At 30.4% G+C, this 16657-nt stretch overlaps 1 protein-coding gene across 1 annotated transcript; it reads right to left on the bottom strand.

The window, feature by feature from the left end:
* Positions 1 to 1751: 1751 nt before the first annotated feature.
* On the bottom strand, positions 1752 to 16464 carry LOC128166911 (uncharacterized). Its single transcript, XM_052832369.1, has 12 exons — positions 16161 to 16464; positions 13890 to 14153; positions 12595 to 12698; positions 12095 to 12191; positions 11446 to 11553; positions 9108 to 9248; positions 8568 to 9014; positions 8288 to 8327; positions 7702 to 7747; positions 6902 to 7077; positions 5740 to 5891; positions 1752 to 5185 (listed from the first exon to the last, which is right to left on the bottom strand). Exons 1-12 carry the CDS (start codon positions 16260 to 16262, stop codon positions 4952 to 4954), a joined length of 1911 nt encoding a protein of 636 aa, XP_052688329.1. The 5' UTR covers positions 16263 to 16464; the 3' UTR covers positions 1752 to 4951.
* Between the last annotated feature and the right edge of the window lie 193 nt (positions 16465 to 16657).

The raw sequence follows: 16657 nt of genomic DNA on the forward strand, positions 1-16657 counted from the left end.
TTTAAATGAAGCAAAATTGAATTATTGTCGTCCTGTACAAAAATTGATATGCTATATATTCCTTAAAGGAGATACCTTTCTTCTGACGAAAATTAACGATTCTTTCAAATCTTATTTATCGTTTATATTGTAACAATTAAACAAAAAATGACCAAAATATGATTATATGACACTAATTCTCCGAACTTAAACTTTGCCTAACGTGAATTTTAAATAGATGTTTGGCTAACACGTTACAATTGTTTGATGTCTAGTGTAGGAGGGTATACATTGGTACGAATGATTGTTTTCTACAATGATTGTTTATTAAAAAAAATAAAAAGAACCAATTAAAAAAGATTTTCAATTATTTCATTAAGTACTGAGAAAATGAGCTATTTGGCGGCCATTTTATTGTTATCTATCCATTATCAGGCCTGAACACGAAAACGTATAGAGCGTAGTCTTTGATACTTCAGATCAAGTCCGTTCTCAATTCAATCAGCTTCAATGGCTCAATAATCTACTTTAGATAACAATTTAGATGACTAAGTAAGTTTCAAGGATTGCCTATGTTGATATCTGGTGTTTTAACCAAGATTTTCAATTATTTCCTTAAGTACTAAGAAAATGAGCTATTTGACGTCCATTTTTTGTTATCTATCCGTTGTCGGGCCTGAACACGAAAACGTATAGAGCGTAGTCTTTGATACTTCAGATCAAGTCCGTTCTCAATTCGATCAGCTTCAATGGCTCAATAATCTACTTTAGATAATAATTTAGATGACTTAGTAAGTTTCAAGGATTGCCTATGCTGATATCTGTTGTTTTAACCAACATGTTACGTAATATTCTATACATTTCTATGAAGTAACAATCAAAACGTGTTTTTTCTATTTGCTGTAATAATTAACACAATGTTGATCTTTCAATACAGTATAAGTCCTTCTAGGTCCGTTTCATTCTTTTATATAACGAATACGATATACAAATCTTTAATATTTGAAATGTATCTGAAATGTTTACAACAAAAAAACATCACAAAATAGATTTAGCTGAAAAAGTTTAGACTCTTTGGAACCTTTTTCGAAGACCCGTATTTTTTTCCTCCTTTTTTTTTTTTTTTTTTAGATGTATTGGTGATCTTGTGAATTCCAAGGCTTTAAACATAAGTTGACAATATTTTTAGAAATAACTGTTTATTTTTAACATATTTTGACATTTTTGTTATAGCCAAACATGTCATTGGAATATGTGTTTATATATATATATATATATATATATATATATATATATATATATATATATATATATATATATATATATATAAAATCAAACGGTCATTAAGGACAACATAATGTTCAGTTTAGGCGAACTCAATTATTAGACGGTTTTTCTACATTTTCTGAGAAGTTATCTGAGGTAAATTGTAATAAAAAATAATTGCTGAGCAATTACAACCAGAAGCGGGTCTAAAAATTTTAAACTTAAATAAATTTCTCACCTTTAAGTGACAGAATAAATTTTAATTAAAAAAAACCAGGAAAAATGAAACTACGGGAAAAAAACCTAGATATCTTTAATCAGTAAAAGTGCAAAGTGCGTTGGAGAGTTAATCAAATGTTTACACATCAACTTCACTTGACACTTTGTGCGAGTGATAAGGCTGATTGTGGAATCGTTTAAATATTTCAATTGTAGATGACCATTTCTTATATGCCGATACATGTTTGTTTATTTTTTTAAAGATAGTCAACCAGCAAAAACTGTGCATTGTTTCCACCCATTTTATTATTATCAAGTATGTATCTATCAAGGGCGGCATATCACTGATTTTGGCATTATGCAAATTGTTGCACACAGTAACTTAGTTATTACACCCTTTCATAAAAGTAAAGCATTCTTGTTATGTGCAATATGAGGTTAACGATCACCTTTGAATTCCTGACAACAACGAAACGAACAACTAAAAAATGGGAAAAAAGAAACCACTGGAAAAAAACCTTGATGTCGTTAATCACACCCCTGCGAATGTGTCCGGAATGTTTTCTTTATCGTTGCTAAGAATATAATAAATCCAGAGGTGCTCGAATGAAAGTTCACGAGACTTCACCGAGAATTGTTCAGTTCCTGTGAAATTTCGAGCGGAAGTATATGTGCTCGGATAATATTATCAAAATACGTAAGTACTGGTCCTTTTTCATATCATATCCTGCTTCGAGTTATGTTAAAACATGAAAATCGTCTAAGATGTATGTTTTATTTCACTACCTAGCGGTTATTTAAATTATACGATGATATTCAGAACAGAGTTATCTCGTTCGTGTTCAACCACGTGTAGAGTGGTTAAAAATATAAACATTGGGTTGCTAAATAAAATCATAGCCATGTTTGATGCTTGTTGTGTGCAATACCATGTTTTTAAAAAAATAATGTGTGTCTGTTTTGCATAAAAACTTAGTTTATCGAGCCATTTTCAAGGTTCATTCTGCATAAAATAGTACAGTCTATTTCACTATTGATGCTATTACTAGGTCAGGCGCGGATCGAAAAAAAAAAACCTAAGGGGGATCTCTTCCAATCATGTTTATTGTTGCAACAGCAGAAAAAAACTATTTTTTGTATTGTCACATTTATTTCTAGAACACATTTTATCCACATATTAATGAAGATAAAATCAATAAACCTCTAGGTTTTATATTGATTACAAGTACCTAGATTCTATGAAATAGACAATAAACACGAGGCACGGTTTTAACTGCGAAACTGAAAAGGTCAAATAAAACCACGTGGTCTAAAATTTAAATGACAATATCATTCGCAGGGGTGAATCAGTAAAATTACAAAGTGCGTCGGAGAGTTAATCAAATGTCTTCACATCAACTTTACTTGGCAATTTGTGCGTGTGATATAGGCCGATTGTGGCATCGTTTAATATATACATTCTATTCTAATACAATATATTATCTACAAGGAGCAATCTCTAAGGAGTTAAATTAACAGAATTGTAAAAATAATATGTTAAGAGAAATTAAACGTGACATATTTATTGATCAACAGTCGTATACAAAAGGTTAGTGTATAAGTATATCAACGTAAACGAAATTTAGCGGCTATTTCAAATGAATTTTGTTATAAGTATCGCATAGTTAGAAACAAATATAATTTTGTGATTACAAATTACAGATTGCATTCCGTTACCCTGAGCAAATGTAATGGTTACATTGAACATGATATAAAATGAAACAGTTCTACGCCTGTTTTCTTCTTTATGCTAGCAAGAAACTTAAATGTTTATTTTTTAGAATCTTTCTTAATTATGTTTAGTTTTGAAAGAGTGAAAGTTTTTGCAAGAGATATATTCAGATATAAATTAATATATGCTTTCTTCACAACAATTATTTTTAAGATACGTTTATAGTAACTAATAACATGTATGAATTTTAATATCATATTTAAAAATCATGTTGAAATCTTTTAAGCCAATTTTGTATCCAATGTATCAAAACCTGAAAAAATATTGAGACAAGTAATGATGCTACATGTACAAGTAAATGCAATTAGAATTGTCTATTAGAATACATCACTAACCTATACTGTAACAGTATGATTTCTAATAAATTAATTAAGGTTGAATGTCCCTCTGATAAGAGAGATAACTTCTGTAGAAAATTTTATCACTGTTTCTGTTAACTCACAATTATTAAGACATGTAACAACAAGGGAGGTGGTGCTGGGTCCCAATTTATGTTGGAAGGCGAAACACTTATTTAAATTCAAATATAGAAAAAGAAAATTTGAACGGAAAGAACTGAACCACGGGGTTCTTTTAAAGCAGGGGCTAAAAATGTAAGGAAAACTTTTACAAAATATTACAAGAAACGTATCATAATGATAAAATATTCATGAGGCAATATCTATACCATTATTCCCCCCTCTCTTCCCCCTCCCCGTTGGATTAATTCGTTTCTTTTTAAATATTACTAAATTTTATGTATTAGTTCAGATGTTTTAGGCCAGAGAATATTTGGATGAATATTTTTATTTCTCTATTTATAGCTCGTTCACAGAGCTGAATGAATTATAATTGGGGAAAATGTGACCAAGACAACTACAATCTCTAGACTTAGTTATCATCGTTTGAAACTTATAACATTTCAAATGTAAAATTGAATAAGGCTCTTCTATTCTGAGGGAACAGATATTAAAAAATAAACAAAATAAAAAACCAATATCACATTTGATTCAAGACAATATACCCCTATATTTATATCATACCAATTACTGGAAGATTATTCACTTCTTTTTGTATTATAACAAAATGCTCAGTTTTAGGATTTCTCAAATACATGTATATGGATCCATTTTCTAATATCTTATCTAAATTTATATACAGAAAACCTTTTCTGAAAATCTAGAAACTGTGGCAATTTATCATGCACTGTATGTATAACATGTATGTAAAACCTTCAAAAGCCTATGGTGAAGAAAGATAACTCTTGCTGATTGAAGCAATTTTTGTTGCAAACCTATACAATAAAGTGCTATACAATGCTTTAATATGTTTTGTAATATGACTTGAAAATGTATATAACATTATATTATTTTCATATACATTTTATTTTTTTAATTTTATGCTGCGATGGTAAAATTTGGCATTTTTTTTATCACTATGTCTAGTTTTCTTCATATCGTGATTAGACACTTTATCAATCTTTGAAAAATCTAGCAGCGCTTCATTACTTCAACTTTGTTTCATATTAATCGATTGATATTGATGTGATGAAATTCAATATGATTTTAAAAAAAAAATATATGGCAAAAGTAATAGCAGGGATATTGCAGCTTAAGATGTTGTAATGATAAAAACTGTATAGATACAACAACAAAAATGTTCATTTTATAATATTAACTGTATCTACCATCTTCCCACTGTCAAAGTCGTACCGGTATACTATTATTCGGAATCTTTTTAAACCGCTTTTACTGATACCACAGGCTCAAGAAATGACTCCATCCATTTGTCCCTTAGTCTCGTTAAAATATATCCAAGCAGATTTTGACCCCTCCATGTCTCTTTTTTCAGTGCCCTTTTGTCATCTTTTGATAATCCTATGCCCCAAATTCTGTCCATTGGACTAGCTTCCACGAGTATTTTTGGAAAAGTGCTGAATAAATGATTCTTCAATTCTTCGTTTTGTGAAAACTGAAAAAAGTAATGAAATATATTTTTTTGAGATATTGTAAATATATACATGTATTTAATATTTTTAAAAAATTAATTAATTTGTTAGAAAATCTGGTATCGGCTATAAAAGAATTAAGAGTGTTAACTGCAAAGTTATTTCATCGGAAATAAAAGAGGACATGGTTAAGAGAAATTTAATACGAAACAGAAAAGAAAAATACAACTTAAATAAAGAAGTGAATTTTTTTTTTGTATTTCAATTGTAGATGATCATTCCTTATTTGCCGATGCATGTAAGTTTATTTTTTCTAAGATAGTCAACCAACAAAAACTGTGCATTGTTGTCAGCCATTTTATTATTATCAGGTATATATCTATCAAGGGCGGCAGATTACTGATTTTAGCATTAAGCAAATTGTTGCACACAGTAACTTCAGTTATTACTCCCATTCTTGTTATGTGCATGCAATATGAGGTTAACGATTAACCGAATTCCTAAAAACATCGAAACTCTTTAAAACTAAATTCTGATTTGAACATCGATACGAGATATTTGTATTAATGTATAATACCTTTGCCATATTTCCAGTTTCAACAATCTCTTGACGTACGCCATACCATAGTTCTTGGTTAAAGTTCTGGACACATCTTCCTTGTTGCTTAATTTCTTGAGGTTCGTGTAATGCCATGATGATTTCCGCTCTCATCTTATCACCCATTAATACTGTAAAGTTCAGTAAGGTTAATGAAATTTCAGCTGATACCCCCTCTTAGTTTTATTATGTCAATAAAATACTAAGGACATATTACGACAAATACCTGTTTTTATAAAAAATCTTGATTTTCATAAAGCTTTATTGAAAATAAAATTGTTACTGTTGAAAAAAGTAATCACGAAAGTGTTTTCTTAATTACTAACTTCAATCTGATTAGTGCATAATTTATAACAATACTTGATGCGATTATTTCGCTTATTTAAAAGTCGTGCGACAAAAAATTTCATTTTATTAAAAAATGTAAAAAAAAAATACACCTTAACTCAGAGTGATAATTACCAACCTCATTTTTTCTTTGTATTTGAGGTGTGTTTTGTCTACAGATTTCAAAAATATTCCTTTTAAGAAATTCTTGATAAAGCAAGATTAAGAAGTGAGGTTCATTAAACAGAGTGTTTTTTCCTGAATAGTGTTTATATATTTAGAATCAAGTTTTCTCTTGCATTAGATTAGAAGATATTTGCATCATGTATCCTTTTTTACCTTTTATTTGTTAAGACAATGTTTTAAATGATTTTGAAAGACTAACCAAATGCTTAAAAGGTGAATATAACCCACCAATGATAATCAAAATACAGTTTTCTATCATTGAGTTGAACTGAGTTTTTTACGCACAAAGAGGACAGTCAGTCTAACAAAGATTAATACCGAATGTTAGCTTGTACCTTTTATCAGCTTGGTTAGCTGATAACAAAATTAAAATTTCCTGTCCAAGATAAATTTTCCATACATTTTAAGTGCCTACAGCGGGATTTGAACCATCAACCACTTTGACCAGCCAAATACATATAAACAACAGTGAACAAGATCAACACCATAAATTAAGAAAAAAAATTACTTGACAAGTTTTTTTAACAATTATAAGAACATAAGTGCCCATCAATAGGATTAATACTTTTTTAAATTATGTGGTCTTGATCTGATCTTGAAACATGGACAAAATTTAAATGACATTTACCTGCTTTCTGGTGCATCATATATTGCATTGCAGAATTGTAAGTTATTCCATCAACTACGAATGTACATGGGAACCATTGACTGAAGACGGAATCAAATTCCCAAAAATAAATAAAGTTGTGAATTTCCTTAGATAAATCTTCGGCAAGAGATTCGTTAGTCATAGGTTTGCTCTCTCTGTTGGTAGAAGAGATAATAAAATACCAATTCAAGAAGCCCTTGGATCAAATCGCGCACCTGAGTATCAGTTATTGTGTTGCCTTTTAAGATAATCTTACATCAATTTCTGAATTTTAGAGGTTGGGTAGAATCGGGTGCATAGTTGAAAAAAAAGATTCTACATTGTTTAGAAGTATTTCAATCAGGTTCTTGCACAGAAATGAAAACTTTTTAACAATCATCCGTTTTATGACATTTTGATATAACACAATCTGTTATTGCTGTTAAAGTGGTATGGGACATATGTCGATATTAATGTGGATTAAAGAACATTATAATTAAAATATTTCTTCCTTAAGTAATCAAATAGGAAACATTTTAAAACATCTACAAACAATGATTCATAATACTAGACTTGAACATCACAACCGATATGGCATTTATCCAAAACAGTTCTTGTTTTGTTAGGAACTAAAAAAAGAAATGATCGATACCAAAAATCCTTATGTAATAGTTCGATGCATGTTAGAGACCTGTAAGTTTTCTATATTATTTCATTACAATATAAAATATAAAACTATAAAAAATAGTTTTCATAATCGTAAAAAAAGTAAATACATTAAATATAAAACATAGATTTGCCTTTTTATTTTCTCTAATGCATCCGGTTGGTCCATTCTTGCAGAATCTGGAAACAACAGATAAAACATTCTTATGAACTATATATCCAGTTTTAGGGAATTTTTTTTTGTCTATCATTCAGATGAATATTGATGAATCAGATTAAACATCGGAAAATCTTAGCAACAATCTAAATTTGACATTTTCATTTGGGCAATCTTGAAATTAGAGGTCGTAAGCAACTTATGAAATACTCGTAATCAGTTATCAAACATGTAATGTCATTTTTGATGATTTCATTTTGTCAGATTCAACTGAAGTCATAATTTTCTTATGTTCACAAAATGGACATTCTTATGACAAAAAATTATTTGGATAGTTAAATTTAGTTATTGCATTATGATTAAAATAAAATAACTTTTAAACAACTTCTTTTCTGTTCATGCAACCTAAAAATTTAGGTTAATGTTTTGCAATAAACTATAACAATGTAAACTTTACTTTGATATATTTATAGAACTGGCTGTGAACTCATGTCTGACATGTTTGTAAATTATGAGGAAAGAATGCATTTTAAAAAAACCAAGCAAATTTCAAGTAAGTTTACCTTGGATTTTTGTGCGTGTGTCATTATCACTATCAGATCTCTGTAAGTAAATTCATGTTAAATATAATACTACACCTAAATTCATTGAAGAATGTGGTTTCTTTATATAAAGAAATAATTGAATTAATTGTATTGATTTAAGCATATATTATTAAAGGATATGATTCTTATTCCAAATTTTTAGTTAACATTTTTTTTTTTACATTTCAATGTCTTGATTGTATTCCAATGAAAAAATATAATGTTTTAAAGTTATTTTCGTTAATGATACCTTTATTACCTTTGATTTCAGAAACATTAGTGCTCGATCACGTAAGTCCTTGATAAGCTTAAGAGGCTTGGGTAATTGTTGAACATCAGCTTGAGGATCAACATCCAAAGTTTGTTTTGCATCATTTAGATACTCTTTATTCTCGATATCTGAAGCACCATCGTCAGAGGATTTAGAATTTGAGGTACTACCCTCAGAATATTCTGTCTGTGAATAGCTGGTTACAGTTCTAGAAGCACCGAGTTCAGGAGAAAGAACACTGTAATTATAGTACACTACGCCCCCTTCTTCAATCACTACTTTCCTCAATGTCTTATCTGCATCATCATCAGCCGATGTCAAACATTGACCACATTCAGCTTGGTTTTCTACATCAGGTGTCATTTCATTGTGAATTTTTTCTTTGGGGAAATCCATTGGATTGTTGAAGCTAAGAGCATCTCGTCCTTGGGACTTCTTACATTAAAAAAAATCCCAAAATTTCACTATACTTTTTTATTTCGATGTTTTAATTGAAAACAATCAGCATTTATCGATGCGATGTCTTACTTTTAGAGCTCTTTGATTCTTAAAGACAACATCTTGCAGCAGCTCCGTTGCCGAGGGCCTTTCGTCTGGATTCCGACATATCATTCTCTCTATGATCTCGATTAGCTGTGAACTGTATTCATCGTTTGGCATTGGGGGCATCTGCGATCAAAAGTTATATGTGAAGCATTTCTAAAACAAACTTAAAAATTTTAATCCATATGCGATAGAATTTACTTGAACAGGTCATAACAATTTTTTTTTTGGGGGGGGGGGGGGGGGGCAAGGTGTACATTAATTTGGCTTCATATAAAACATAAATGTTTTTTTCATAATTCACAGTGTGAAGCAAGATAATTATGGTAATATTCGTGTGAGTATTGCAATGCCTAATTATACCCTATCGTAATTAATAATTACTTTCTCTACGTTCACATTGCGATCACCTTAAGCTTTTGTGTTCCAAGAACGATGTTCCAATAAAAAGCCATCATTTTCTCTAAGAAATAAACAGCAATTTAAAAAGTTCACCGAAGGGCTTCTCGGTACATTTGATCACGTACCAACCAACTTCATATCCCCGTGAACTTTTTAAAATTACTGTTTATAACTTATATTTACGTTTGAAATAGACAAATCGTTCAGAACTGTTAACTGTTAAAATTACCGATATTTTATGTCTACAATTATCCAAGCGACAAACGATAAGCGTGTGCTATGATCATTGTGACGTCACGAAAAGAAAAGTTCATACAGAATTGAACTTTTTCGCTATTCTATAGGTTCATATAAGAAAACATAGTTGCAAATGTAAATATAAGTAAAATACTCTTTTGGGGAATTATGGTTTATCTGTAACTGTTTTAAAAATCATACATTCTTTATCATTTTTCAAATGTGTCATCTTGAGAGAAGGCACGTTTATTCTTTTAAGTTTGTTATATGTTACTAAACGATTGTTTCCCTGGTTGAAATTGCAATTCTTGATAAGAATACAATGTTAAAAAATAAAATACTCCAATGACATCTTACCAGATATCGCTAACGGAGGTTGTCAATTGAAGGAATTCAACCATGTCGCTACCTGATGCTCACAAGTTTAATATCTATAAGCGTATTTAAAGGATTACAAGCGAACGATTAACCGGAAAGTTGAGTGCAATCATTTAAGAAAGTACACCCTTTGAGTAACAAATATTTTTTGTTGAAACATGATATGAGCCATGCCTAACAAACGTACGAAAAAGGAAATATATTTAAAGGGGCATGGTCACGATTTTTGGACAAAAATTATTTTCCCGAGTTTAATGTTTACAGTGCTTTTAACATGCAACCAAAATTTAAGGTCAAGATCTAGTAAATGATTCCAGACTGTCTTTTGGTGCTAGAACCATTATGACGTCATACTTGATTTAATGAATTTTTTCCAGCATTTTACGTCTTTAAAGGAATTATGTAGAAAATAAACAATATTTTGACATTCTATAGTTAATCACAGGAAAAGTAATTCCGATACCTATATTTAATTTGACATCATTTTAAAAAGGTGGTCAAGAGCTTTTTTAATGCCGTTTTTGGAGTGAATGTAGGCATTCTAGATATAGTTCATGAGTCAAAAAAGTCCAAGATTTATTTCTTTTATTCTTCATATTTATATTTCATAGAAAATGGTTGTTTAAAACACGATTTTTCATTGTGTTGATAAAAATTTAAGCCCCGGTACACCCTATGAAACAAAGATATTGTTATAAAGCATCATTAAAAGAATTTACATCTTGAATTTCATAAACCTGTAGGCACCTTTCATTTACTGGATCTTGACCTTAAGTGACATTCGTTGATTTATAAGAGAGTAACAGAGCTTACAATTCTTCGCTATGTAAACAAAACTTTGTTTACATTTTAAATGTTGAAGTTAAAATTACAGTTTTAGACCTTAAATGAATGTGTTAAACGTTAGGAACTGTTTCTTTATGCTTATAATGAATAAGATGATAGACAAATCAGTTTGAAAAATATTTTTTACTGGTATATTGAACCTATGTAAACAAAAACAGGGCACGAGCCTTGTTTACACGACAAAGAATTGTGAGGTCAGTATTTTGCTTATAACTCTACGATTGACTCTCAAATTTCATTTGATCATTTGAACTACATTTCTAAAGCATTATAAATAATAAAAACAGAAAAATAGAATTTGAATTTTACCAAAATCGTGACCATGCACCTTTAAACAATCAATTGACTCATTGTGCTTTCCAGATTAAAAAAAAGAATATAAGACTTCACCCACTCTCTGACTGCATGACGTATACTTAATAATAGCACCGTCCACGAGTTTTACATCTATAGACCTCACCTGACCATGGACAATTTCAAATACAAGTTGCTGCATTCTATGGGCGTTAAACGGTCGTTTTAATGTAGTCATTTCATACACGCATACTCCCAGCGCCCAAATGTCACTCTGTAAGAAAAAAACAAACAGTGTTTGACATTTAGAAAATACATGTAAATTACCTTCTTACACAAAATAAGAGTTGGCAACACCAGAAACTGTTATATATCGGCCAAAATAATCTTGCAGATAGATAAATCCAAGGAAAACGATTTTTAACTAGTATATATAACATGTTTGTTTAACTAAATACTGTAACCAATTTGTTATGTAATTTTTCACGATTTGTGTATAGATTGATAATAAGTCATCATAATGAAACAATGTCAATCGAATTATTTATCTTTAAAAAAACGACTCCATGTTCTCAATCATATTATTGATTAACAGTCTTCCAATCATACTGTATACAGTAAAATGTTCGCTTTTGATTTATTTTCGCCCCTATGCCCTCGTTGTCAGCGGGCGAATTTAAAATTATCCCTCTTTAAACACAACTTTGTCTGGGCATATTCAAGACAGGACAAAATTGTATGCAAAAGAGGAAGGACGAAAACAACACTGTATACAGTAGCTCTATTAAATAATGCCAGATATACCACCTGCTTACCTTAGAGTCGTATGCTTTGCAAGCAAGGATTTCAGGACTCATGTAGTATGGACTACCACAAAAAGTAAGAGCTTTCTGAAAGGAACTTTCTAACACTCTGCAAGCAATAATCATAAAAATCTTAGATAATTGAGGATTTGAATAAATGTTGCCGTTATATCATTATACCTTTATCAAACTATTGCTTTATCAAAACATAAAATACGTTAACTTTGCCATATTAACTCCCTTTTAATTTATAAACTATGTACATCTGAATGTACGTATCTGGAATATTCAAAGCATCATGAAATGATATATTCGCAGTGACTGTAATTGTTTTTAGTCAATTTTTCATTTCTTAAAAGTCTAAAACTGCATCAAAAATACAATGGAGAACGCAATCATAAGTACAGTATTACATGAACAGATTCTTATTTAGCATAATGTCCCCAAAATACTAATCAAAACAATTTATCTTAATCACATGCAATAAATTATTCAAACTATATTTAACATACTTTGCCAGACCAAGATCTCCCAGCTTTGCTGTCATTTCTGTTCCGGTCAAGAATATATTCTGAGTCTTTATATCCCGATGTAGGACATTTCTTCCATGCAAATACTAGATAATAAAAAAAAGATTTTTTTGTAACAACAATGGAAGCGTGACAATTACGTTTATTTAGAGTGGTTGCTCCGAATTAACTAAATGGCAGTTCAGGTTTGGCTCAGTAAACAAGAGACCGTTTGGCCACTTCCCACACCTCAAATGCATTTATTCTATTGTAAATTTACCTTTACAAATTACAAGCCTTTAGACGACGGGGATTTGACATTTGCATCGTTAAAAAATGAATCTGAAATATGTACACGTTCGAGTACATGTATAACAATAAAAACACTTGCGTTGTAATATTGCAAACTTAAATATTGTTAATATTTGTAGAATTTTCCAAATATATTGCTGAACTTTTAACCCAGGTCGGATGGGAATCTTCAAGTTGCATCAGTACGCTTGCATAGAAATAGCAAAGACAGCAGCTTTGTAGAAGAAGATTCTTTTTGAATTTTAAAATGTCTTCTATATTTTCAAGTTAAGTGTTAAACATTTAACCTCTCTTGTGGAAAAGAATACTGATTTAAACTTATTAATTATAAAATCCAAAATATACCAGAATCTTTTCATAATTAAACTCTAAATTGTAATGTTGTATTTCTTTAGAAATTTTTGAAGTTGTTCTTCCTATTTACTTTTATATCAAACTGTTTCTTCGTCCTGGGCCCAGCTTTTTGTTAGAGGGTTCTGCAAAGTTTGAATAATCAAGATGCTAAAAACTGGTTAGAGGCTTGCAATTTATATCAAGGACTGTAGTTGTTTAAAAGAGATTATATTTAATGATATGTTCAAAATAATTCCCCTCCTGGGGTTCCACGTTTAGTCAGGATCACAGTCGATCACCAGGAAAAAATGTAATCAGAGTAGCTTACATGATCTTACAGCCTACGTTGAGCTTAAAAACCAATTACTTAAATAGAAATAATTTTCTCATTTCGATGTTTCACCAATGACTGTCAAAATACACTTTACCATATCATATCATTGGCTTTTTTATTCTACAGCTAGTAGTTACTATACAAGAAAGGCAACATAGTATTTACTAGCAACTTAAATCTCATTAATAACACAGATTACTCTATAACACTTTGTGTTGCTAAACGTTTACATTACATGATGGAATGAATGTCAAAACTAAATGAGTTAAAGAAAAAGAGAATGAAAGACAGAGTTGATTTATTATGCCAGTGAACTTACCTCCAAAGCACTGCATATCTGTCGAAACCATTCCACAATTCGGTGTTCTTCTAGGGATTTTCCTTTTCTCGACTTTAGAAACTGTTCTAAATCTCCATGATCACAGAACTCTGTCACTATGCACAGTGTCTCTTTTTCTTGGAATGTCGTCACAGCATGCAGAATATACTGGTGCTGTAGAGTTGTCAACAAATTGGCCTCTTTTTCTGCTAAATTACGTTCTTCCCATAATAGTTCTTTTAGGTCTATTACTTTCATGGCATACTAAAATATCAATGATGTCTGACTTCATTATTCTAAAATATTTTATTTTTCTGTTTTTCGAAATTAATTTTAAAAGTTGTAGATTGTTTCTAAAGAAAACTCAATTTCTTTATTACTATAGATTCCTTATTTTACGCGAGTACCTAATTCCGCGATTCATCGGTTTCCCATCAAATCGCGAGAACATAAAATCGCGAATATCGAAATTTTATCATAGTTTTATGTAGTTTACAAATGTTTGAAAATTAAAAGCGATATTTTAAAATTCGCGAGACGGGCCTGACGCGGTTTTACGCGGATATTATTTCCTTGCGTTTTAATAGGAATTTACAGTATCGAAGGTGATATAGTCATTATATACAGTGTATCATACATTAAAGGCGTATATATAACTTGATTGTTGAAAAGAGAACGACGATATGGAACAGGTTGTCACATGGCTTTACCAGGATACGTTACGTGTCATAGACAAGCCAGTAGCCACCATTTGGTTGCATAATCGATGTTTTTTAAAAAAATTAAATGATTAAATTCATCAGGGTATTGTTGACAGAGACTTTAGTTAGACGAGTAGTTGCTTGGTCGAATGATTATTCAATTAACACCCCACATTCGGAAATACCCATACAGTCAATAACACAACACCTTGGACAATTCATCGGAAATCTAGGACAAGTAGAGTGCAACCATGTAACAATCAAATAAGTTTCTTTCCTCTTCTTTTGGGAACTTATATTATATTCCCAGGAAATTTATCATCATGTTGACATCTAATTTACCGTATATTGAAATATCAATAGTATAAATTTTAAAGAAATTAAAAAAATATTCTTATCAAACTGTTGTTCAACGATAAAAGCAATCTGAGGTTTTGCTGAGGTTTTTATGTTGTTTTGTCAGCATATTGTGTATATATACATTTACAGAACACTGCATTTTGACTAGTTAGAACCTTGCATATGCAGACTTTACATGAGGATTTCAAAATTGTACAAAAATATAAAAGGGGGTAATTGTTGTCCACTCTACAACCATTTGTTAAGAAAAAAGGTTGAATCTTGTTCACTTAAGTTTGGTTCTTCATTTTGAGTTTGCAGCTGTGCAGATCTAACTGATTAAAAAACTTTTCTGTACATGTGTGCACAATTTACATACAAAAAAGATATAAAAAGTCATAAATATTGCTTTATTATCGTCAAACAATTGTTTTGGCCAGTTTTAAGCATGAACAAGCCAGTGAGTGTAATGTCTACTATTTCAGTCCACAATTGTACAAGATGGCAGGACATCCTCCCTTTAATCACAGCCCAATAGGCTCTTGAAGATTTTATTTCATTCAGGCCATATTCACAAAAGCGTTTGTAATGTTATTTCCATCATTCACGTTTTACTAAAATAATAATAGATATTAATATTTTGAATGTCGAATATAAATCGGAATGAAATCTGCGCATGTAATTATTGATATTTGTTTGAAAATAAGAATGCGTGAAAGCAAATATCAATTTTTGAATAAAAAAAACATCATGTTCACTTGTATTGCTGACAAAATTATAAAAAAAAAACCACCATAATACTAATCAAACCATAATCAAACCTTTCCTCGTGTGCAATGTCAATATTTTTCTGTATATTCATTTTTAATTTAAATGTATTTTTGAACGGTATATTTTCATATATAACTTATAATCGTATGTGTATCAGGTTTAATCTCTCTCAGATCAATTTTATCGTACATATGATTGTTTATTGTGTTCGCAAATAAACCCGATAACATTCGCTGATAAGAATCCAAAACATTACATTGAATAAAACAATAACTCCTTGCTTTGTATTTACGTCTTACTTTTTTTGGCCCCATCTTAAAAGAAGCAAAGACGTTTTACAAATAGACGCTAAACCTTTAAACCATGTACATGTTGAGAAGAATATAAGTTTATGTACATTTATGCTTTCTTGTTATCATTTAACTTTTTCTTTATAAATATCGTGCTGGGATTAGTTTACCTTTTTATCTTGTTCTTCCTTGTCATGGCATAAGAATACTTTGCCGAATGCCCCTTCTCCTAAAAGTTTTCCACGTTCAAAATGATTTTCTTCGGATACCATCTTCTTTCTTTTTAGAAACTGTACTGTTTCATCATCTAGACTTCATTACGACAGAAATAAGGAATTCTTTTTCTGTGAGTATATATCTTTAGAAGCCGAAGCAAAGCTGTGATACCCAGAGTCACTTGATATTTTCTAATAGATACTTTACATATGAAAAAAAATCAAATCAAAACAAAAACGCAAATACTTAAATACTCAACACGCCGCCATCTTGAAGGGGAGTTTTTTTTTATCAAAGTATTTATAGTAGACAGATTAGAACTTATCATCATTCAATATGGAACATTGTTCAAATTGGCGATAGTAATAACATCGTCAATAATTTGAGATAACCTGATAATCACTTGTTGTTATGATGAATATTTTTTGTGAAATAAATAATAACATAACGT

The sequence above is a fragment of the Crassostrea angulata genome, chromosome 10 (genome assembly GCF_025612915.1).
Source record: "Crassostrea angulata isolate pt1a10 chromosome 10, ASM2561291v2, whole genome shotgun sequence".
In the NCBI taxonomy this organism is placed as follows: Eukaryota; Metazoa; Mollusca; class Bivalvia; order Ostreida; family Ostreidae; genus Magallana; species Magallana angulata.